Below are 25,463 nucleotides of genomic sequence, written 5' to 3'. Positions count from 1 at the left end.
ATATACCATGACTAAGCAAGGAAAATGTGAGAAATAGTTACATTTTTAAACTTAATCTATTTTAGCTAAGTATTACCACAAATAGTGCTAAATTCCACCCCAGGCTCCTGACTTAATCTTCTCTGGATTGCAATGTATAAGCCCTCCTTTGTTGGCTGCACTATTTCAACCCCTGCTGGTGTGTCAAAAACTGTGAACATTAGGCAAAATACAAATATGCTGCACTGCATCAGACTATTCTCCTCTTTTGTCTTTTCCAGAACATGAGAACAGATACGATAGAGAGCAATAACACCAAATCCAGCGCTCCCCTCCTAACCCAAAGATACCTGAGAATGGTCACAAAGGATGGACACAGCACGCTCCAGATGGATGGTGCACAAGGACAAGGTCTGGCATACCTCCGAGATGCGTGGGGAATACTAATGGACATGCGCTGGAGATGGATGATGCTTGTATTTTCTGCTTCTTTTGTCATTCACTGGCTAGTTTTTGCAGTGCTTTGGTATGTGCTGGCTGAGATGAACGGGGACCTGGAGCTGGACCACGATTCTCCACCTGACAACCACACTATTTGCGTCAAGTACATCACCAGTTTTACAGCTGCATTCTCCTTCTCCCTGGAGACACAACTCACCATTGGTTATGGTACTATGTTCCCAAGTGGGGACTGCCCCAGTGCTATCGCCCTGCTTGCCATACAGATGGTCCTAGGGCTCATGCTGGAAGCCTTCATCACAGGTAATCTCTCACATTTACACCTGATATGATATAAATCTTGAGATACAACAAGTCAGCAATAAGTACGGACCATACTAATATCTGAGAGAAAGATAAGTTCAGTTACTAAAGGGATGACAAGATCTCAGCTATGTGATAATAAATTAATATGAGGCAGTATGAAATCTGTACCAGAAAGTACCACTATTCATTGGTTGATACTTGTGGTAGTACCCCACTTGCCACTCCCAATCACTTATTTACTGTACCATGATCTATTTCTCAATGGAAATAATCTTTTCAGTGGGATTAATATATGTAAAGCCAATTTAACAGTCGTACATTTGTCTAGGTGGAGATTTTTATTCATCTTTAAGTCAGTATTTATGTATTCCTCAGTACTTCACATAATAGAAATTTCTAGGATGTTGCAGCTATTCAGATATTTTAAGTTTCTTAAAGTGCTTCTCAGGTTTAAGGTATGTCAACAGACTTTAAATGTTGTATTTATTGTATAAGCTGCAATAAATGTCTCAAGCAGTAGCTTATCAAGATTACACACTATTGCTAACTGCAGTATATGGGTGCACTAAGTGGGCAGCTTTGCAGTTTTCAGAAGGACCTTGTACACTGAAGGCAGTTTCTATTGCTTTGGACTGCTTTACGTAGCTCAGAGATTGCAGGGGACACAGCCCAGGCCCCATCCTCACTTTCATCACCTTCTTTCCATGGCACAGGTGCTTTTGTGGCAAAGATCGCACGACCAAAGAACCGCGCCTTCTCCATCCGCTTCACTCGCTGTGCCACAGTGACACACACAGAGGGGAAGCCGTACCTGATGTTTCAGGTGGCTAACACACGCTCCAGCCCACTCACCAGCGTCCACATTTCTGCTATTCTCTACCAAGAACAGGAGAACGGTCAGCTGCACCAGACCAGTATTGACTTCCACCTAGACAGCATTACTTCGGACGAGTGCCCTTTTTTCACCTTCCCTCTGACCTACTACCACTCCATCACCCCATCCAGCCCACTGGCTGCTCTCCTCCAAAGAGAGGCTGCTCGCCACTTTGAGCTGGTCGTCTTTCTGTCAGCGGTGCAGGAAGGGACAGGAGAAATGTGTCAGAGGAGGACGTCCTATCTCCCCTCAGAGATCATGCTGTACCATCGTTTCGCCCCTGTGCTTGCCCGCAGTGCCAAAGGTGAATATCAGATCAAGATGGAGAATTTTGACAAGACAGTTCCTGAGCTCCCAGCTGCAGCTGATTCAATGAATCCAATGAGGACTGCCAAGGAGATCCGCATCAATGGACAGCATGTCGACAGCTTCCAGCTCTCTGAGACTGGCCTCACAGAATAGGCGGGACAGATTTTGGACTTTGTGTCTTTTTTAATTATTATTACACTAAACTCTGAGGTCACATCGACAACCTTCCTTCCTTGCCTGCAATCTTCTAATAATTTCTCCTGTTTTCCTCCTTCTGATTACAACACAATATGCAAAGCAAAGCAAACTGGCGTGCCCATGTAAGCTTGGCTGAGAGGCTGGATCGACCACCTAGGACAAAGGCAGGTACAAGATTCACAGTACTGCTTCTGGGAAACTAGAAGAACTACCAGCTGAAGTCACTGATTAAAGTTGTGTGACTCGGAAAGGAGAGACTTCCAAAGCTGACCAAAATCCTAACTAACCAGCTTGTGACAAAACTGGACAGCAAAAATACAAGAGAAAAATCTCACACAAAACCAATATGCAGTCATTCAGTCAATACATCAACCCTTGGACAAGCAATTCAGTTGATTCAAGACCCTGATTTTTCAGTTATTTTCACTCTCTGCGAGATACTTGGTTATGTCTGATTTCAGAGGGATGAACTTACTCTTAGGAAGTATTGCCAACCTCTCACAGCAGTGAGAAGTACCCCTGCTGTGCTTGCTTATTAAGGAGAACTGTAAATACTATCTGTAGTTTTTTGTTCCATCAGATATGAGGAGAACTCATCTCCTCATCGGTCTATGAAGACATTATCAAGAAATCTTGATGTATATGGCAAATACTGACTGGAAATTTTTTCACATTTGGAAACACCAAATAAATTATTTAGCAGTGGAAACCAGACCATCCTAAATGAACGCATGTGCTTTTTTACAAGGACAACATGTTCCATGCGGCCTCAGCTGTGTGTGCTTCTCAAGTAGGTCTGACCCTGGAGGATGCACTGCGTCCAAATGAGGAGCAGAACTGCATCCATTTGTATTTTATGCTTTTTAACATCAATATTTGCCTTTACATACAGCACAAAAGTATTTACAGAGACACCTGAATCAATTTTAAAATAAAACATTAAGTTACACGGGACCTTTGTATTTAAGTGCCTCATAAGTCTATTGCAATTAAGACTTAAATCTAAAGCTCCTAAATAATTTAAAAAGCTAGAGAATAAATAGACCAATGGATAATTATTTACAAGCTTTTAACAAAAGCAATTCTATTACATGTTCATACTTGAAAAGTCAAGTACCAAAAGGAGTTAATTTCTCAAAAGTAAGAGACTTTTCCCACAAACAAATATGGTCTTTCATTTACAGAAGCATAATACTCTACAAAATATGCTTCCTTTTATCTTCAGCAGTCAGCAGCAGGAATAAAGGGATGAGATGCCATTAACAGAACTCTTTTTTGAGCCTCAAAATCAAACTGTGTTCACAACCAGAAAGAGCTGAGCCATTTAGCTTGTTTCCAACTTGTTTAGGCACTGTCTGTCTCCATTACAGATCCTAACTGGGTTCGGTTTTGCTATAGACTTTCTCAAAATCTTTCCTGGAATTTAGCTTTATGTAAAAGCACTAATGCATACTGTGGAGCTTGCAGAGCAACACGCTATCAAATTACACGGCCTTCACTCTGTTTTTCTCAGTTGTTGACCCATGCACAGTTTAGAGACCCCTCCTTAATCTTCCTATCAGTACCAGTAATTTGCTATTATGTCCTTCTACAATGTTATCTGACACCTTCTCACCCAATGTAATGAAGTGAGGAAAGTCAGGCAAACTAAGAACCAGTGCAAGAGCAACAGAATGGATTTGCGTCAAGTCAGAAACAACCAAGAGCAGCACTGTACGAGGTACTGCGTTTTCTCTCTCTTCCATACTCCAATCTCAGACAAATTACTGTAAGATTCCTATGTATAATTTCAACAGGGTGGCACTATGATCACGTTTTAGAGCCCAAGCTATAAAAAGCTATTTTTGTTTTCAATTAACATCTAACCAACGTGTTGGTTGCTTAGTCCAATTTCTAAATTGACTTGAGACTTGAAAGCTGTCCCTTTCTTCAAATCATTTCCTATTCACAGATGTGGTAGAGCAGCAAGTATAAAGAAAGAATACTTTCAGCATACCCTAGATGCTGCCTTCAAATGCTACATTTCTGAATACACAGCTGAAGAGCACTGCTGAAGCCAATGAGACATACGAACAACTGTGTAGTTATCCATCTTGGAACAGTGCAGAACAAGAGGTAGGCAGAACATGCAGATTACTTTCACTGCTCTGCAGAACTGGTGAACCATGGAGTCTCAGGAAGCACTGGCAACAGGCCATGGTGCAAATCAGAAGCCCAGAAAAAACTGCTCATAAGCAAGGGTGCAAAGCTGCATTCTAAGCTTTCAGTAATGCTGCAAGAACAAATCTGTGATGAACCTTCTTTGGATATACCCACCTATAGTAGTGGGCTAGGGAAGAAAAACAAGCCAGAAAAAATGAAAAAAATCAGCACCCTTGTTATATTCACAGGAGCAGCCTTTTTACATTCAAGTCTTCTTAACTTAATCAATAAACATGCAACTAAATCAGGTTCACAACTGACTTTCTGAATGTCTTGTTTAACCTACAATTATTTCTTACCAACGTGTAACTGCTGGTAACTACTCAAATCTCCGAGGCTACTAAGCTGGCATCAGTCAAGCAGCTGCACAGAAAATTAAGCAGCTTTCGTGCAACTCCAAGACAGCTGTGATCTAGAAAACAACTCGCTCATTTTCTTTGCTAATGGCCTCAGCCTTCCAGAAGCAATTTGCTGTCTCAATAAAGTCCGTCAAAACTTCGACAGTTCGCAAGAGAAACTCACAGTTACTTTGTGCATCTTAATTTGCAAACTGAAACAGCCTACACTGAGCATCAGCTAAAGGAGAACTTGCAAACTTATGAGTGCAAAACCCCTTTGAAGAACTGTACATTCTTCAATATTTGAGCAGCATTTCTCTCCTGAATTCCCCCCTTTTTATCTCATGATTTTTAACTGAAAGGTTCTTGCTTTGTCACTCATGATGAATGCTCAGAAAAGCTTCCTCTCATCCTTTATCGATTTTGTAACGTGATCACCCTGAACAAACAAAACAAAAAAGTTGACAACTCAGTAAACTACATAACTGGAGGCTGATTTAAGGCCCTGCCCAGAAGCAATGGAAAACTGAAGCACTGTAAAATTAAAGAATAAAATCCTAAACTTGAAATTTTAAGCAGAACAACAGAAACCAACAGATATATCTGCCAGAGCTCATTAGCCTGCATTACAAGCTGCACGTCAATTCACTCCGTGCTCCTGCTTTCACTACTACACGAATGATAGCCTAGTGCCTGGTGTTAACAAGGGACATCTTTTGGTACATGTATCCTTACTTGATGCTTTAAGCATCTTATCATTTAAAAGCACATACATAATATTAACTGCTTGTTTATTAATCAAGGCTTGAATCAAAACACATCAGTGCCTTCTGCGCATTCCATCTTACCTCTGTGAAGGTGGAAAGAAAAGAAATGGTCTTCCCACTTACAGGGCCACTAATCTCAAACAGAGCAATAACAAACAAATGGCTAATTATTTTATATGAAGACATCACAAAGATTCTACATCTCTTGTCTCTATTATATTGTGTTATGAAGGTTTTGGTCAAATAAGATGAACCTAAAAAAGTAATACAGTAAGAGACTTAGAGGAGGAGCAACCAGGTATAATGTGAAGTTTATAACTGCAAATAAAGCACCTCATCCTCTACAATGAGCCAGGACTTTAAGAAAGCACAAGGGGATACCATCTTTCCAGAAAACCATTCCCAGCAGATGCACTCTGAAGTCCTGCTGACTGACACTTATTACCAACAAGACACACTGCGGTAGGTGCAGCATTAACACTGTTCAGGTCCAAGCCAGCTTCTGTAAGAACATCTTGCACAAATTAAGTTCTCAAGTTCTATGCATCTCATCCAAAAGTGACTGGCAATGTTCTCATCAACCTTAATCAGAAACGTGGCACAACATTCAGTTGGTTCTTGTAGTGCTTTGTTTCCTCAGAGGAACAGAAGGGCTAAATAAATAACCAGTGATGGTAGACACTGCTCTTGCTGTTGCCACATTCATTTGTCTTTTGTTAAAAGAAAAAAAAAAAACCAAACCACCACAGTCCTGAAACTCCAACAGCATCTTTTCCCATTCCCCAAAGGTCTCTGACTATAAGCACACACTCCAGACAAACTTTCACTACTGGAGATAAAAAGAGGGACAATCTCAGAAATCCCAAGTTCTTTTCAGGAGTAATCTCTTCCAATGAGAAGAGAGAGGAAAACCAGCACTGTCCCAGTTAATCGTTTTTCATCTTAAAACAAAAAAAATGAATAGCATTCTTTAAAATATATGAAAAAGAATCAATACATACATGGAGAGAGAATTCAGAGGGCTTTGAAAGAAAACATGGTAGTAAGATTCCTAAAAGCATGGGCCACCATGGTAATTTGGATTACTGAGACAGAAACTCATATTACTCTTTCAAAAAAATAAATAAAACTGCTGACTGTCATTCAGGCATTAAAACACACTCCTATCAACTTCCAATTGCAATTGAATCTCCTCTGGGAGTTTTGTTGGTCCTGAAACCCAACCTGCAGCCATATTTTCTGACCTATGCTTTTCCAACACATTCACTATGGAGGCTATTCAGCCAACACTCCTTCAAAGTCTACTGAATAGTCTAGTACAGTTTGCTGGCAGTCCTGCCAAGACTCCCACTAAACAGCTGCAGTACATGCATGTGGAAACATGCCACAGAGAAAGGATGAGGTCACATCAGGGAGCAACCAGTGCCCAATCCCATGAAACAGCAGTTACAGTACAGCCAGCTGACAGAGGAGAACCTTCCTTCTCACCACTCACACAGTGCAGATGCTACCTAAATGGAAACGTTCCACTTCCCAGACAACAGCACACACCAACCCAAATTCAGGTGAGTAATCAAAGAGACTGGGTCAAAATTAATCATTTTTCCTGAACGTGGCCAACGCGAACATTTCAGGAATGCAACAGGAAACATGGCAGACACACTGGTACACTCTTCCAGCTGTACTGGGAGAGAAAAAGCAGCAGGTAACTTCAACGAACAGAAGATTTCTATGAGAACTTAGACTAGTTGGCCAGATGTCTATTCCATAACCATGGGAAATCAGCACGTTACCATTAAGGTCTACTCCACACAAGTGAGCATTCAAGAAAAAACAGAAGAGTTGACATAGTCAAGAAGTTCTAGATACCAAAATAACACATGCCAGGAATGTTTAAAAGCTGCATTTATACAGCAAATTCCACAAAGTACCCACAGAGCTTATCAGTGAAGGCTCTTCTCAGATGCACAGAAATTATTTTCCAACTGCAAACACACCCTCTTCAAATAAATAAAATCTACCTGGGGCAAAAACCACACTGAAAATACATTCAGAGTAAAGCAGCACAATACCACAAACCTTCTATTAACAAATCTGAAGCAGGTAAGAAAGCTTTAAGTACATAAGCCATTTCTCCATAACATATTCTTGCTCTTCCCCCCCATCTTCTGCCCATACAGTAACAAAACCATACCTGGATCTTTTCGCCCTGGTTTTTCAAAGCGTCTGTCTCCCCTAGAAAGGCAGAATAAAAGTTTCAAATAAGGTTTTAGAACTACTCCATTCATTTCAGGTCAGAGGGGTTCTTGTTTAGTTTGGGTTGGCGTTGGGTTTTTTAGATTTTATTTGGTTTTTGTAAGTTTTTAAACCAGACCTTTGTGGACAGGATTTTTATATAAGTGAAATTTCCAGGAATGTCAATATACATGCATCCTTTAGCAACTAAGCATGTTTTTAAGAATGGCCCTATCAATACAATAGCATCAAGACTAAAAGGCGAAGTGAATCCTTCAGACTCCATATTTTTATCCACAAGTTATGATTTCCATCTTAGTGCCCACTGTTCATATTCTCTTTAAGTAGCTCCCTCCTGCCATGAATTTGTCAGACAAATACTTTGCTTAAGTACTCTCGTAGTTGCTCCTGAGTTTCTAGAAAAACAATTGCTGGATTCACCCTAGAACTTCAGGTGTTCCACTCACAGGTACGCCTAAGCATCTTTCCTAGAATATCTTTATGAAGTCAAAAGGTAAAAAAGAGAAGCCGAGCAGATGCAAATAGAGAACTTGAAAGGGCTGGAGTTTTCTGTTACCTTTCCTCCCAACTCTGTGATCTGTGCATTTCCCTGCCCCCTCCTCGCCCAAATCCACCCTCCACTTCATCAAAACTTCTTTGGTAGAAACCGCTTTCTCCTCGGCCTCTGCCTGAAAAGACAAAAAAAAACAAACACAAGTGTTTGAATCAACAATAACAGAAGCTTAGTCAGGTAGGTTGCCTTTTCCAGCTGTCCCTTGCATTCTTAAGCCCCAGCACAATTATCTGGAAGCAAAGAACAAAAAAAGAGCAAAAGCTTAGAAGTCTCATACAGAAACTCTTATCAGAGATCAGACAGAACAGGCAAACAATTCTGCAGTCAGTGCTGCACAGAAAAACACAAAACATACACACCCAATAGAAGCTACCAAACAAGGATGCATTGCTCCCAACATCCACCCAGTACACGTGTGCTTTACACGCATAAGAATCAGCTGGCTTTTAACAGCAGCATTCAGTGTAAGGGTATCACACTGCAGTTACACTTATAATTACTGCTGCCCAAGTTTACAAGGGAGGAGGAGGCTTCATCAGTGCACCACTCTTCAGTTCCAATGATTCCCAGCAGAAGCCCCTCAAGAGCAGCAGGAGAAAAAGAATCTCAAGATGGGTACCAGGCAAGTCATCTTGTTACAATTGTTACTACTAACCTATCATCTGCTCCTGTGGCTACCAAGTATCAAGCTTCAAGTCAGAAAGTGAAGCATTTGGAAGCACACCTTCAGCGTTTGGGTGGGGCTGTTTTGCTAAACACAATAATGCAACAAAAACAACACCTGCTGTTGGAGGTAACTTCCAGCACTGGTGAGATAAACTGGCCTGTGTGATTCATGGCTGTGCCACACAAACGCATGTGGAGGCAAAGGAGCTGACTGAGCAGTCGAGGCAAGAGAACAATTAGCAATGACTGTACCAGAAACATAAACACCTTCACTAAGGGAGGTCTGATACTACAAGGCTGACAAAAGTAAGTGCAAAGTTAAGCTGCAAACACAAGGAGCAGTAAAAATATGACAACGCCAATAGCAGCACGACGTCAAGGCATTATGGGTCTCCTAAAATCCTGCAGTTCTTCAGAGAGAGACACCAGGAAATTTCAATTTTAATCTCATACAATGACATCTTTGCCCAGTTTCTTCTGAGCAGGAGAGCTCACAAGAGAAAGCCATAGGCAGTCAGAGCCAACGCAGACATGCCTCACATCTCTGAGGCACTGGAATTGAAAAGATGCATGCCCTTTCCCTACAAAATCAGATGTCCTTTCCTGTTTTTACAGTGAAGGACAGCAGTATCTGTGCTGCTGCCTTGCAGCACATGAAGTCCAAATGCACACTGGTTATTAATAACACAGCTAGCAGAGCTAGCAATACAGAGCTGTCACTGGCAATGGAAGGCAAATGCCTTGTGCATGGGGAAGAACAGAACGAGAGCTGGTTTACCAGCAGGATGGCTCACACCAGCTTTGCAGGTATGTGAAGCAACAGCTTGACAGTCCCCTCCACACAGCCTTCCCACAACACAGTTCATCAATATTTCAGCTGTGCTCAATCACTGGAACAGCTGGAATTAAAAGATAACCTTGAAAAAAAGAAAAGCCAACAAAAGCAACTGATCTCAGCAATTCACCCAAGGCTGTCTTTGGGTCCCAGAGCTACCAATGCCACGCAGCACTAGAAAGGAGCTAGTGAACCTGTCACCTGGTACTGCCACCCTCCTGCAGTGCATTCACAAGGGAACCCTGCCTGGGGTGTGCTTGGTCACACATGTGCACTTCCAACACAAACCAACCAGGTGGCTGCACGGCAACCACACTGCACTGAGATCCATCCCACAAGCACACCAGTAAGCAGCTAAAGGAAACTCTGTTGATAAAGTCAGTTACTCAGTATTTATATACGCAGACGGCTCTGAGCAGAAAGTGCACACCAGGACACACCTGACAACAGAAAACATGTTTTTTTAGATGTAAAGCTTGTGGTGAGAGTGAAAACATGCAAATACACTGTTTGCAACTCTGCCTTTGTAGGGTTTTTTTGGCCAATAAATCCAGAGCCACATGCTTACTTTCTGTACCCTGCCATTTTCAAGTAATACGGCATACAGGGAGCCAAATGTTGAAGTGTTTGCTGCTAAAGAGTAAAACTGGTTTTGAATAACAATTATCAAATGCCAAGCCACGAAATGCCAACAAACAAAGGAGTGGAATATAGCAGCTGTGCCACCTGTAATTCAGTCATTCCTTAAAAACTTACATTATTTTAACTGTCATTATAAAAGCAACACAACAAGGAATTTCATGCAACTGAAGGAAGAGACTGGAGTTTAGGATCAACTGCTATAGCACAGAACTATTGTGCAGGAAGAGCAGGATAGGTGTAGCTCAATTACAGCTATTCAGTTCAGAGAAATTTCCACTTTCACATCATTCACATGCTTTCAAAAAACACCAAGGACAGATTATAATTGGGAAAGGGGGAGGAAAAGGAAAGAGCTCTAATGAGCAGCACAACATTCTCCCTGAAGATCTTCACCAAGCAGGGGAACAGCTACAAAACAAGATGTCTGTAGCCCTGCAGCCCATTTCTGGGACTACTTCAATCTCTACTGGTCTGAAGCTCTTATTCATGAATGCTGACATTCCAGTCCAGCTGCACAAAGAACAGGCTTAGCTACACACCACAGGGAGCTCCCAGGAAAACAAGTCAATTAGGAAAAGGTCACGTGCAAGTGCTTGGATTTCTTTAGATGATCCAACCTCAGAACTGAATTAGAAGTTTTGCATTCATGCTGTGACACAAGGCACATGCAGCTCTGACAACGGCAGCCTCACTCCACAAATGGTTTTTATGAGCAACACCAACTGGTAATTCATCATATGGTCAAACATTTTCACAACAAAGCAAGCACCACGCAGGGACCTCCTGCATGTCAGCCAGACACGATCCTCCTCAATAAAGCACAAGATGAGCATGGAGAAGTATTACCACGAGTTAGTTGTAGCTTTGAATAGTTGGGAGTGAAGTTACACTTAAAGAGTTCTGGTGACCTTTAGGGTAGTTTATCTGTTCCTCTTTTCATCCACCTTTGTCACAAATTCCTCCCCACACTCTCCCAAGCACTTACACTTTTTGACTCTGCCTCGGTGAGGAAACTCAAATCTCACTGGACATGCCAATTCCTCCCTGGAGCTACGACTGTGCAAGTTGTTTCAAGACAGAAATCCAGTTTTGGTGTAGCTGAAGCAGGAAATCAATCAGCATATTTGTTGCATATGGCTGTTTGCAAACAATACCAGGTAATGCTTTGAACCCAGGCAATTTTGCAGGGCAACAAAGAATGTTTTCCAACTGTTAAGCAAGGCAATTCGTTTAATGAAACAGTACAGAAAGATCTTTTCATTGTGGTTCGACAGAACAACTGCATATAGAGTTTGCTATTTGCAAGCCAAGAGCTACTTTTGCAAGTTTCTTTCACTAGTCCTATGCTAAGTCTTTCATAAGTAACTATTAGAAAGGAAGTCCTCAAATACAAAAACATTATGGCGGTGATATTAAGAATCTACAATTTTGTTCTGGCAGAAACCCTAGATTTCTTTGCTGAGATAAAGCAGCTTTGGTAAGGCTCATCATGCACAGAGCTCAAACTGGTGGATCCAGAAAGCAAAGGGACAGAACAGAAGATCCAGGCTGCAGCCAGGATCAACAAGAGGGAAAGCTCAGTAATTTCCTGTTTTCATCTGTATCAAGAATGAAAAGTGAGGGAGGTAAGAAGTGGAGAAACTTGTCCTTTGCCACTCAGCTGGAAGAAAGAGTGGCAGAGCAGCCTAACAAGCACAGCACGTAAAGATTCATACAAAAAGGATGAAACGAGAAAGAAAGCAAGAATGAGAGCTAATATTTCTTAACATAAACATGAAGTATGAAAACACAAGAGTATACACAGAAGCTTTCAAATGTTCTTAATAATACTGCATACATTTTATACTGTGTTCACAAGTGTAATGAATCAAACTTCACTGCCAAACAAATATATAAATAGAGGGAAATTTATATAATATGTATTTATATAATATATATATAAAATATAATTTATATAATAGAGCAATGGCAAAACTGGGTTAGGAGTCATATTTTGCCACATTTAACCTTGTGACCTCACCAAGACTATTGGGGGCAATTAAAAACAACTCACTGCATAAGGATAAGCATTTGCAATGCATCTAGAGAGAAACAGCTAGCACAGATCCCAAGGGAGAGAGAACCACAGATAGCAGCAATGCAAGTTGCACATTTCAGTCACACAGCAAAAAGAACAGCAGCGCTGCTCAAACGCAACAGAAACATAAAGCACAGGTAAGTCTCCTCTCACATCTACAGATGCACACACACTTCTTTCATTCCAGTAAGCCCACAGAACCTGATAAATAAAAGAACGATAAATAAAAAGGAAGTGGGACAGAATCAGGAGACAACCTCAACAAATGGATAGACGTGCCTTTGAGAAACAACAAGAGGACATCTAACAACCTACAGATACATCAGAGTTGTAGAACCAAGGAGGGAACACAATTAAGGAACGACAACAAATGAGAGCACTGATCAAGTCTAAGTACAACTCCCATCCAGCACTGCAACTACATATGGAAGCAACGTCTTGAAGACATTACTGAAAATTTCACCTGTTAAAAATTAAATGATAGGAACACAACAGAACACTCATTTGAGCATCTATAAAGAAAGAATAACTGATCACTCTTGATATTTTTAAGCTATTAGCTTCCAGTATTCTAGACACAACCCATCACGCTCACACATGAACAGGCAGAGTAACATTCACATCAGCACACATACTGACAGGGAACCACTAAAAGGAGTTGAGGATTGAACACTGGTTTCAACCCAGTGATAGTGCTCGAGGACTCTTCTCCATTCACTCACAAATACTCAAAGTCAGCCAGGCCAAGATACCAACTGTAGCAATGCACTAAAAATTTCTCCCAAAACAAACTGAATTTAATCTTTCACCGTCTCCTTGTGCTTCTTCTTGCCACAATAACAGATAAAAAAATGACTCTTTGGAACACGGAATGCTACATACAATCTTAATGTTTTAACTAGATTCATGGATTCTTCTCTCCCTCCCCACAGATCCGTTTCATACTCTTAAAATCATGTTTAACAGTTCTGAATGAATTCCCTGTCCCTACTTGAAGCTACCTTTCTTTTTGCTTTCCATACCCAAAGATACAAAAGAGGCACCCGACATGCATTAGGAGAGCATGCAGAACTATCCCTGAGAATCCAGTCTTCATCCTTTGAAGCCTTTCCTGTAAGACCTTGTTAAAGTGCTAAGTGAGAACAAACCGATCGGGAGAAACTATTACTGAGCTTTGTCTAACATCAGTTGGAAGTTTTAACCTGGATGAGCTGCACTGCAGGACACCCCACTAACAGCTCACCTCGACCTCTGGAGGAACTTCGACCTCGAGGAGCCCCTACCACCGTTCCTCCTCCACGTCCCGTCAACCGCAGGACAGCAGCACTGTTTACAGACATGGAGAAATTTCTCTGTCAAGAAGAAGAGAGGCAAGGTGAGATTCGATTACAAACACTTCCCATTTCACAAACACAGCCCAATACCAGTTCTGCTTTCCTTGTGTTCACCTCAAACTCTACAACAGACTAACACTGACAAGTAAAAGGACTCCTCGGAAACAGTAACAGCTGAAGTGGTCCAGAAGAGCATCTTTACCAATATTATTGCTCCAAGGTTACTTACCTGACACTTCCATGCTCTAAAGGTACCAAGTGAGCATCTACTTCTTTATTGGATCATCGGGCTAATTAGAACACCAGCAGCTTTAAGCACTGCCATTTGGTTGCAAAAAGTGATTGATATTTGACAGCATTGATTAAGAACAATTCTAAACCCATTTCTTATAAAGCAACAACATGCAAAGAGCAACAAGATCTGAATATGATCGTGTGCACTGCTTCTATTTACCTTTGAAGACATAAGTACTTTTTCTCAAAATGCATCATAGTAATAACAATAGTAGGGGAAAACTACATGTGTTAAAAGGTCTCTGAAATGTCAGTGATACTCCTTTTCAGGAAGACAAGGAACATGGATACAATTTGAGTAAGTAATGGCTGAAGAAAAAGCCACTTCAACAGAGCATGGATAATTTTAACTCCCTCCCCATCCTCAGAGTACAAATAGTTTGGGGGAAAAAAAATTGTGCCAGAAAACAAGATCAAGAAATATTAAGAAGCAAACCTGAATTCACATGCTTTCCAAATGCAAGCTTTAACTAACATACAGAGAACTCAACAACTGCCCTTGGCTTCTTGATAGACCTCAAAAGAGGCAAATTGCTTACACAAATTCCAATTACTACACATTTGAAGATCTTCAAAGAAGAAAGAGACATGAAATTAAATGTGAAATCTGTATGGCTAACATCAAAACCAGCAGGAATCTGAAGGAATTTTTAGCCTACTTCAGAATCAGATCTAATTACTTGGAATGTTCTTTCTACGAAAGAGATCTTCCTTCCAGAGATAAATGGTAACTAAGCAGATCTGACAAAGAAAATCCAGTAGCAAACCCAGAGCTCAAATGCACTGCAGAACAGCAGGATAAGCTGCCAGTAAACGTGATTTGATTTTCCTAGCTCAAAACTGATAACAATCACTTCAACATCAAGCCAGAATGAATCACCTCAATTTGTCCCTAAGGAAATCACTACCTTTCCTGCTGTGAACACTTCTGAGGGTGTTTTCTTTTAAGCAGTTGATTTTTTTTTTTTTTTTCCCCACTGTTGGTTTGGTTTTGTTTTTAAAACTGACAAACTCTTCTCTACAATACTGCACGTTAAGTTACTACCAGCTACATCTGCCAACTGTGGGCTTTGTTTGATGAGAAGACATCCCATCCTACAAAGCACATGGAACAGATAAACAAAATAGCTGTGCTCAAAGCAGGAGAACAGGAAACACCATTCTGAAAAGTCTACAACAGCTGGTCAACTACTCCACTTGACAGCTGACAACGAAGATAAGGAAACAAAGTACTACTATCACTTCATTTTTTTAATTAAAAGACAAAAACACAGATCAAGAGCCTACTTAAACTGGCACTTCTACAGATCACTGTCATTTCTTAAAAAAATAAAATAAAATAAAATAAATAAAAAAATAAAAAAAAAAAATTCCAATTTTGTTTTAGAGTCATTTTAAAAACAGAGAATCACAGAATCACAGAATGGCCAGGGTTGGAAGGGACCTCAAGGATCATGAAGCTCCAAGCCCCTGCCACACGCAGGGCCACCAACCTCCACGTTTCATAGCAGCCCAGGCTGCCCAGGGCCCCATCCACCCCGGCCTTGAACACCTCCAGGGACATCATTACCTACAATCTCTGCCATGAACTGTCTTACAGGAACTGATTTCATTTTATTCACCCATTATCTTTAAACATCTTTTTTTTTCTTTATTACTTGAAAACCTGGATGCCAATAAAAACACAGATCATCATGGATGGTTTAGACAGTCTTCTGTCTTTCTTTCAGACCTCCAGGAGTTCTGACAGGTGCTGCAGCTGTAGAAGTTTCTACTCATCTAAAGCACACATTAGTTCACATCCAGTATTTTACTACAAAAAAAACTAAGCTGCTAATCAGATTCACTGTTCTGTGTAAGAGATTCCTTTTTGATGCCTTACCTCTCCATTTAGAACATGATGAATGAAACTTCTTCTAAAAAAGAAAGAAAATCAGTATGTAACTCACTTGCCTGCCTAAATGCTGAACAAATTCTCCCCATTTCTTCAAGTGCCTGTGGCTTGCTGTGGTGAAGACACAATATTCAGAACACACCTAATGATAACAATCAACACAGAAAGATGACGAAAGGTAACAAAAGCAAAGTCAAAAAAGCAAAAAGCCTTCCTGCTGCTGAGTACATTACCACATTGTCCATCCCTGACGCTGCACAATGCAGTGCAAAGCCACCTAAGAGGTCTCAATTCATTCTTACCTAGTAAGTGGAGGATTAAACCAATAAACAAAAAAACAGAAGCATAACTGTGAATACACACACACACACCCCCACCAAAAAAGGTATTTACTAAGATCCTGAGACTCCCTCCCTTACTCCACAAGCAGATTTTCAGATTAAGACAACTGAATTCCTTCCTAAACCAAACATGAACAAGGAGAACAAACCAAAGGATCAAGCTGCAGTTCTGCCAGTGGTGACCTTGCAAACCTCTGCAAAAGCAACCTGCAGAAGCCCTCTCTTCAAAAGGCAGGTTCCTCGAAAACAGATCTTCTACCAATCTATAATCTCATGCAATAAAACTTACTACAAGTTCAATCAGTTGAATTCTATGTTAGTTTATGGTGTTCTACACAATGTATAAAAAGGACATCCTTAACAGAGGGTACTGCAGCCCCAAGTATCTGACTACAGTTAAATTTAATAGCATAAACAAACACAACCTTGAATTCATACCACTGACATGATTTACCATTTGCCTCTAGCTACCACATCTAAATCTACTAGAGAAGTGTCATGCAAGTTCTTCCTAGGCATGCTATATATACAACATACAATACTGTCAGGAGCACAACCCCCAGGCTGCAAGCAAGAGCTGCTGTGAATCCATAGCTAGACTGGTTCAGTTTCTACTGAATGCAGCTGTGCTCAAGTTTGTGTTTTGCTCACTCTGTCCTCTTTAGGACTCTAAAAATCACTGTCCTTCAAGTTCTGATAAAGCTATATTGCCTTCAATATTCATGAAGGAAAAATCGAGCTGTTTTAAACTCTCCAGTCTTACTTGAATGAGTCTTCCTGTACCATGACTATCAGCAAATCCATTCATATTCATCTCAAGATCGCTTACGAACACACACCACAGATTCTCAGTGATAAGCAATGTTAATTGCATCATGGGAGTACAAACACCAGGAATTTCTGCTAGCCTATGTAACACTGTTTGCTTAGCATCTCAAACAAATCAGTCACAAAGGGGAAAAAAAAATCCAGAATCGCTTAAGAAAAAAGATAAGTTTGCATCCTCTGCATCCTCAGAAAGCATTAAAAAAAGATTTAAAGTAGATACATGGATCTCTTCTCAGAGACAGATTAACACTTCTGTGGAGAATGCAGAGCACCATTAAGGCCACCATGAGGATCACTGTAAAATTAAACATGAGAATAGGCAGAAGAAAACAGAGGCACTGCACACCAACTCCTCAGAAACCATCAAGACTGATGAAACACGGAGTGCTACCACAGAGCTCCACCTACAGGAGGCCTACGAAAAAGCCAGAGAGACTCTTGCAGGGGGTACCACAATAGGAGCTAATGAAAGCTAATGGCTTTCAGCTGTAAGCTCAGCAGCACTTGTCATCTTCACCTGCGCTACAGACGGCTCAGCACATCGTCAATAACACAGCCTTACACTGCTATTATTCCTCCTGGATAAGACTGCGACAGTTAGCACGAGTCAACGTTCCCTCTGACTATAAAAGGCTGTAGTTCACTGTCTAAATGACTCCATTGTTTACCAGAACAAAAAATGTGCCCAAAAGTTTATTTAACACCAAGGTTCAAAGTTCTGGTGTGCTACTGTGCGCCCCGCTGACCGAATCCCTCCTGGTTCTACTGGAGAATGGAAGCTGGCCTAAAGTTTCCCATAAAAGCAAATCCTCGATCTCAGCCGTCCTTTAAGACAACTCAGATAAGAAGTGCCTACAACACATTTGCAAAAACATAAATACGGCTGCTGATTAAAAGCTAAACTACCAGCACACTATGTCAGAGGACAGCTTACTAAAAAGAAATACAAACCAACACTGAAGAGGAAGGAACTTCAGGAAAGATGAAAAGGATATGTCAGAATCCCAAGACACAAAGATGATGGGAAGGAAAAAAATTAATGCAAGGCAGCACGGGACAAAAGAATGAGGATGCTCTAAAATCCTAAATATCACTTCCCAACTCCTGCTAGAGAAACAAACTATACTCTGATCAGCAAAACCACCTGGGTTTCTGCTATTAGAAAACAACAACCACAAGCCATGGCATTGTGAAGAAAAGTGCAAAGGAATAACATATCAGAGAGCAACTGCATCTTGAGAAGCTCTGAAAAATCATAAAGAGAAAAAAAGCTCAGTCAGAAATCTGAGGCACTGAGGCAGAGCATGGCAGACAGCTCCCCCTGCTAGGAGCTAGCTTGAAAGTAAGGAATTTCAAACTACTCAGAGCAGTAAACCTTGAAATGGAATCTTGTGTACTACCTGTTCTGACCCTTACATTTTTCACTTATAACTACAGAAAGCAAACAAGAAAATAATCAAGCAGCTGCTTACATATGAACTAGTTCACATTTCTTTGATATTTTTAGCACTCTTAATAGGTAAAAGACTTCAACACTTCTCCAAAGACCACAAACTAGTTTCCAGAACTTAGATACTTTAGAGAAGGTGGCCCAAAATTGCAGAAAGTTTCACTTGCTTGAAAATGTTGTGTAGTTTAAAAAAAAAAAAAAAAAAAAAAAGAAATATTGCTCAGAAGATGATCCTGGATTAATAAATTGATCTGTCAATGGCAGAGCAGCATACAGAAAATATCTGTTCAAACTTAAGATAATCCATGAGTACAAATATAATTCTAGCATGTTTTCAGAATCCCCCTGCCTTAAGTCCACCAATTTCAGATATGGGGTCTTAACAAATGTTATGGTTTTAACACAGGCACACTCTTTATTTTCCTTTTGCCCTAATAGCAGCCCACATTCGTATTTATTTTAAAGAATCCTATCTTTCTGTATGGATACAAACCTGTTCTTCTTCTGTAAAAGGTACAAGTGCCAGTGGTGGCAGGGGCTCCTCTTGTAAAATAGGCAGAAACTCCTTATCCAGAAGGTCTGAAGGTATCTGTATGAAAGCAAACAATTACTTGATATGCCCTGGTAATTACAGTTCAGTGATAAAGCAACATGCACCCATTCACACCACATTTTTTACCCTGTCAGCTCTCACCACCCAGTACAGCACTACTTCCAATAACATAACTGGAGTGGGTGCAACTCCACTAAGAATTTACTTCTCCAGAAAAAGTCTTCTAGACAAAATATCTGACACATTTACCACCCACAACTAAACTATGTAAAGCATCATATGCACCAATGCTCCAAATTGCACACAAGTCCAACACAAATCTGAACAAGGTGAAATTTCAACTGGCAAACAATTCTTTTCTAAGTGTAGTGCAAATTTGTACATGGATTTTCACTTAGTATACTAGCAGAATTCACATATATTGTCTCTGTGGTTGTATTTGATTTTAAAATCAAGATTTCCAACTTACAATCAGCAAAAAGAAGAAAAAAGTAAAATAAAATTAAGCAATGAACACTAATCATGATTTAAATACAGATGAATTTGAACACAATTTTTAATGGCATGTCCATCAAAAGATGCATCCTTGAGCATGTGGACAAGCTGCATTACTGCCAAGTGAGTTCTGATGATGCCAACAGAGAACACTGCTCCAAGAATATCTAGCTTAAAACAGAAGAGAGAGAGAATTCTGTCAAGTTGAAGTGTGCCCTCAGGTTCTCATGGAGGGCTCAATATGGAGCTGCAACAGGGGAGGCACAGGCTGGATCTCCAGAAAAAGCTCTTCTCTGAGAGGGTGAACAGGCACCAGAACAGCCTCCCCAGGGAAGTGGCCATGGCTTGCTGGAGTTCAAGAAATGTCACAGAATGGCTTAGGTTGGAAAGGATCTTAAAGATCACCCAATTACACTGTGGGCAGGGTGGCCATCCTCTAGATCACACTGCCCAGGGCCCCATCCAAGTGTCTCCACTCAAGGATGGAGCACTCACAACTTCTCTGGAAAACACCCTCAGTCACAGCATCTGATTTTTGGATGGTTTTGTGTGGTGTCAGGAGTTGGGACACTGAGTGCCCTTGAATCTGTGCATAAGCAATGCAAGGCCCCAGCACTGCACAAGAACACCAGTACATTCACAGAAGAGGTGTGCATACACCTCTACTAACAAAGCTAACCTGCAAACTGTTCTCACTGTCCCTCCATGACTCACAGGTAAGGTTCCTGGAGGGATTCAGACTCTCAGGTCACTGTGTGCCTGCTGCACAATACACTGATCTTCATTTATCCCATGTTTACAAACACAGCAGCAATGACTCCTTTACCTGAAATACCCTCAGAAATATGATATCTCTGCCAATGAGAACCTTCACTTGTAATTCAAGTAGGTGAAAGTTAGTTTTCTTTTTTTCCCCACGTTGTTGTACAACACGTGTTTGTGAACTTCACTCCCAGAGAAATGATGAGGAATGCTGACTGGGCCATTACCTGCTAAACTTAACCGTGTTCAGTGAAAATAAACAGGGGGCTCTCACTTTTTTTTTTTTTTTTTTTTTTTTTTTAAGTGGTGTGTTAGTGCAACTGATCAACAGAATTTCAAGTTGAATCAATGAATTGTTTTAATTATATTAAATAAAATGCTACCAAAGCAAGAAAATCTGCTTGGTTGCAAAGGGACTTTAACCCTCAGTCACTTGTTGCAATAGATTTGATTAAGACAATGTAGGTGGGGTGTATTGACCTAAGGAGTTCAGGAATCTCCCCTTCAGAAGACAAGAGGAACAATTAACGCATTAGGAACGGGATCAAATGAGCAATAGACCTCTTCAGTTCTCTGCCAAGGGATATGAATTTGTGCCCATAGCCATATAATACAAATAACTATCTCTAATCACAAGATTGTGCACAAGCCAGGCCTTCTTCCTCTTCCTGCTTACCTTATTATCCTTTACAAAAAGTGCCAACATTTCTTCTCTCCCATAGCGATAGTCTGCTAGTTTGTACTTTGGCAAAGCTGGAGACAGAGGAGGGGATGTCACACTCCCGCCACTGGACAAAGCTCGCAGCCTAGGGAAAAAAAGGCAGAGGAAGCTCTGAAAGCTGATTTCAGGAGAATGCTTCTTCCTCTCTGCTGTAACCTCTCCTCACATTTAGACATTGGACACAAAATAAATCCAGTCCTAAAAGCAAAGCAAAGACATTTACGCAGTCTAACTGCAAAACACAAACTTGATGCTTCAAGAAGAATGAAATAGCTTTCCTCAGTTTTCCGGTAGCTGCAAGTAAAAAAGAAAATAAAGCATGTTTCATATGCACACAAACACCTCCATGAGCACTTCAGTCCCCTGAAGAACTCAATGCTGACTACACAGTGAAGCAGCTTCACCTCTGAACTACTTACACTAGGTCAACAAAATTCAATTATATATAGATCTGCCTTCCATACATAAGATTGAGAACAGGTATTTTTCGGTCCAACTCAAAATTCTTACCATGCAAACAATAATCTACTCTAAGGAAAAAGGGTGAAACATTTAACAAAGTTTAACAAACAACAGATTTTACAGTGAAGTTTCTTCCTCTATCACTGAAATCTCTGAAAACCAACACTCCAGATTCGTTTCGCAGGAATTAAAATGAATGTCGTTTTTCACCATGCATGCCACACTTCATTATTGCTGTACCCAAGCTGTACAAAACAGCCACACTTTCAAAGACATTTCAAGCTGACTCACAACACCACGTACACTCACCAGTGAATTTGTCCTATCTTACACAGGCAAGCTACTCAACATCTTGTAGACAGGATCTGATTGTTATACAACATTACACCCAATCCATGGATGACTGGATGTATGCCTGGCCAGGATGAGACAAATTAATCGATGGATTGGATATAACGTCTCATTCTGCCCAGCCATTTCCTCAGCCAGCCAACCACCCCACACTTTCCAATTTGAGGAACGTTTCACAAACGGTGCAAGTCAAGACAAAAGAAGCAGACCATTCTGTGCAGCCTCCCCTGATGTGCACCTTAATCAAGTATAACACTAGAAACTATTTTCAACAGTTTCAAAATTGTCAGAAAGGCAGGCAGGCTAATGTAACATACTGATCCAACACTTATTTCCCACCTAAGCAAGGAAGCATGTTCTGTGGGTTATTTTTTAAACTGCATAGAATTTTTAAGTCACAGAATGGCCTGGGTTGCAAAGGAGCACAGTGCTCATCCAGTCCCAACCCCCTGCTGTGTGCAGCCCAGGCTGCCCAGAGCCACATCCAGCCTGGCCTTGAATGCCTGCAGGGATGGGGCATCCACAGCCTCCTTGGGCAACCTGTGCCAGCCTCTGTGTGGAAAAAAAAAAGTCCAACTGCTGTTTCTTTTTTTAGTTTGGTGCCACCCAGTGGCAATTTCTTTACACACCACATCGGAATGAAAGATGTCTGGAGGGGCATTAATCAGAGGATTAGATGGCTCAGTGTAACCTCCAATGCCAATCCCGATTAAACGTGACCCAGAGAGTTACTATTAAGAAGTGATACAATACCATAGGGGACACCCTGGAGTATACTGCAGCACAAGATAGTAATTAAAAATCTTACAGAGTTTTATTCCATTATTCCTAACTTATATGGAAAATAACGTTTGGGGTTTGTTTTTAAATGAGTTCTCTCTCCATCCCCACCCCCTTCTTTTTTCCCCATATAGCCACAGCTTTCTTCCATCAATGAATCTCATAATGTCTGTCTGCTACACTTCAGCATAAGATCTGCCCAGTGGGTATATTTATAGATAAAGTCATTCTTAGCATTCTTTTAATCTAACTAAATAGACTGAGTTTCTCCTTGCCTTTGGGGCAATCGTGCCTTTCTTTAATACCCCACTATTTCTGTAGATTATGCATATAATGTAAATGCAATAGTCCTACCATGTGCTATGCAGCAATTGTATTTTCTGTAATCATTCCACACTCATTTATACATATAAGGATCCTATTACTCTTTAGAAATCATACCAGCTGAAGTCTTGTTTGCAGTTGCAGCCAATAATTACTTAAAAAACTGGAGCAAATACTGAAACATAATCACACTTGTGCAGTCAGTCGTGGGCCAGGACAACGCATGCCAGACAAACATCAGTACAATTACACAGTGTCACAGATTCATTTCCCTTTAAGCAGCTGACTACCTGTGGCACTTCTCTGTATGGAAATGCAGGAAGTGATGAGATGACAAGGCACGCTTGTTTTGTGTATATTCACACTGGGAAAAGAATGCTTGCTTATGTACAGAGTTCATTCCATGAAGGACAGGGTAAGAATTTCCTTATTAGTACGTAGCACATGGAAGAACAAACAAGAAAGCTGTCTAGCACACTTTGTGTATTCCTCTGAGATCACAAGCATTACTCCTCTCTTAGTACTCGCAGCAATGTGAATGGTGTGCACTACTGTCACATGCAACACTTCATAGACTGCACCACTTGAAAGAAAAATGAAGGCTAGCTTTATAACACTGCTTTCAGCCACCGGTCAGAAACTGCAGCAAAGCAGTAGGGAACTACAACAGCATGATGTGCCTTTCAGTCTCAGAGCATACTTAGTTCCAACAGACAAAAGTCACAATGTTTTTTAAAATGACAAACAACTCACCATTCAGGCCCAAAGTTCAGTGTCTGGGTTTCTGCTGCCATTGTTTCTTGTTCTATTATTTTTTAAAAAAGCTTGAACCTGAAAAATAAGAAGTGTTGCCATGAGAACAACTGGATTGATACAGTCCTCCAGAAGTCTCCTTCCAAACAAGAGCACATCTGGTCATGCAAAGAACAGCAGAAAATGACTACTGGATTTTTTTTTAATATTATTTTTACAGTACCCATTTCAGCTCCCTAACACAGAATAATTTACTAGAATTGATGCAGTTGCCTCTATAGCATCCTCCGGTCCAAATGCCTCTTAGCAGCTCCAACAGGACACTGGATCAGTGGTGTCTGAGGACACTGTTTGCACAAGCAGCCTCTTGGCAAATCAGTGATTACCACAAGGCAGCCAAACATGGAGAATTGGGCGCATAATCCTCTCCTGTGAGAACAGTAATGCTTAATTAACAGAACTGTATTTTCCTGACAATAATAAGATTTAGAAACAATCACTAGATTTACAGCAAGACAGACTTGCCAGTCGAGTGTCCGAGTATTCGAGCTACTTCCACTGCTCACTCTTAAATAATAAATGGGTATAAGCATAATACAAATGGGTATAAGCCAATGATTGACGTTCTCCTAAATCTGCAAGGAGATGCCAGGATTTCTCTCATTCTTAGCTTTATTAAGCAAAAAGGTGCACAACTTCCGACATTGCTTACTCTCATTGCTCCCTATTAGCCCGGTTACTGCAGGCCCTAGTGGAGGTCAGGTCAAAGTTCCTACATAACAAGGGCACATGGACAGGGGCAGATAATGGCATGCTGGACAGGCAGGAATGAGAGCAAGGGAAAGCTACCAAGTTCTGTGAGAAGCGAGTCCAGCCCAGCTCTAGAGAAGTGACTTTTACAGTAAGAAAATAACAGCTTCCCTTCCAGCAACAGCAAACAAATACGAAGAGGAAGTTTTTGTTTCAATTTCAACATCAAGCACACTGTAGCCAAAGTCCCTCCCCACAATAGCAAAAAAGGATTGGAAGCATTACCTACAGAAACTGGTTGATTAGACTTCAAGAACCATAAAGACAGATGGGAGGGAGGGAGCTTGGCTGTATCAGAACTCTGTTCCTTAATAGACCTAAGGATTAAATAAGGAGCTTGGTAAGTTTGTCTTTACTTTGCATGAAAAGATGATGGAAAAGGAAAAAAAAAGATGGGCGGATAAAAGCAGGAAAAGGGCATTAGCTACTGAAGAAGAGAAAAAGAAAGAGTAAGCATTTTTTAATGCATATGCTACTGATATAACTATACTAAAGGCCAAAAAATAATAGCCTGAAAGTTACAAAATGTCACGAAATGCTAAAACTGCTTGGGCAAACCTCACCCAGCTCTTTTGGACATATACATAACAACCAGCTGCAAAAACCCCTGCAGTCTAAACCTACCAGGCAACATTTGGCTCACGTGTTTTTACTACAGATCAGATTAATTTTGTCCATCCTTTCTATACAATTTACATACAAATCAGTGTTTTCATTTCCCCAGTAAAGCTACATAATAAAATGGGACTATTACCACTACACAGACCAGAAAGTAACAATTAAAATCCAAGTATCCAGGTAGTCTCACAGGCCTCATGTGAAATGATTTCAGTCTGCTCTGAGATGCCCC

General features: G+C 40.8%; 2 protein-coding genes across 11 annotated transcripts in view; one reads left to right on the top strand and one right to left on the bottom strand.

Moving 5' to 3' along the window:
• GIGYF2 (GRB10 interacting GYF protein 2) overlaps positions 1 to 25,463 on the bottom strand; it is a 73,885-nt gene that overhangs the window by 38,290 nt on the left and 10,132 nt on the right. For 5 of the 10 annotated variants that reach the window (XM_042820345.1, XM_042820354.1, XM_042820353.1 and 2 more), the window contains exons 2-7: positions 23,804 to 23,881; positions 21,089 to 21,218; positions 19,096 to 19,191; positions 13,705 to 13,813; positions 8,245 to 8,356; positions 7,627 to 7,667 (exon numbers count right to left, since the gene is read on the bottom strand). In XM_042820345.1, the coding sequence (XP_042676279.1) occupies positions 7,627 to 7,667; positions 8,245 to 8,356; positions 13,705 to 13,813; positions 19,096 to 19,191; positions 21,089 to 21,218; positions 23,804 to 23,844 (529 nt within the window). In that variant the 5' untranslated portion in view covers positions 23,845 to 23,881. Of the gene's footprint in view, positions 1 to 7,626; positions 7,668 to 8,244; positions 8,357 to 13,704; positions 13,814 to 19,095; positions 19,192 to 21,088; positions 21,219 to 23,803; positions 23,882 to 24,058; positions 24,233 to 24,838; positions 24,931 to 25,463 lie in introns of all 10 variants that reach the window. The other 5 variants (XM_042820346.1, XM_042820348.1, XM_042820349.1 and 2 more) reach the window with 3 other exon arrangements.
• On the top strand, positions 264 to 2,080 carry KCNJ13 (potassium inwardly rectifying channel subfamily J member 13). Its single transcript, XM_042820357.1, has 2 exons — positions 264 to 741; positions 1,458 to 2,080. Exons 1-2 carry the CDS (start codon positions 264 to 266, stop codon positions 2,078 to 2,080), a joined length of 1,101 nt encoding a protein of 366 aa, XP_042676291.1.

This window comes from Centrocercus urophasianus, unplaced genomic scaffold, assembly GCF_019232065.1.
Source record: "Centrocercus urophasianus isolate 14NV4802_14NV808 unplaced genomic scaffold, USGS_Curo_1.0 seq_19, whole genome shotgun sequence".
Classification (NCBI taxonomy): Eukaryota; Metazoa; Chordata; class Aves; order Galliformes; family Phasianidae; genus Centrocercus; species Centrocercus urophasianus.
This window is presented reverse-complemented; position numbering and strand designations above follow the sequence as displayed.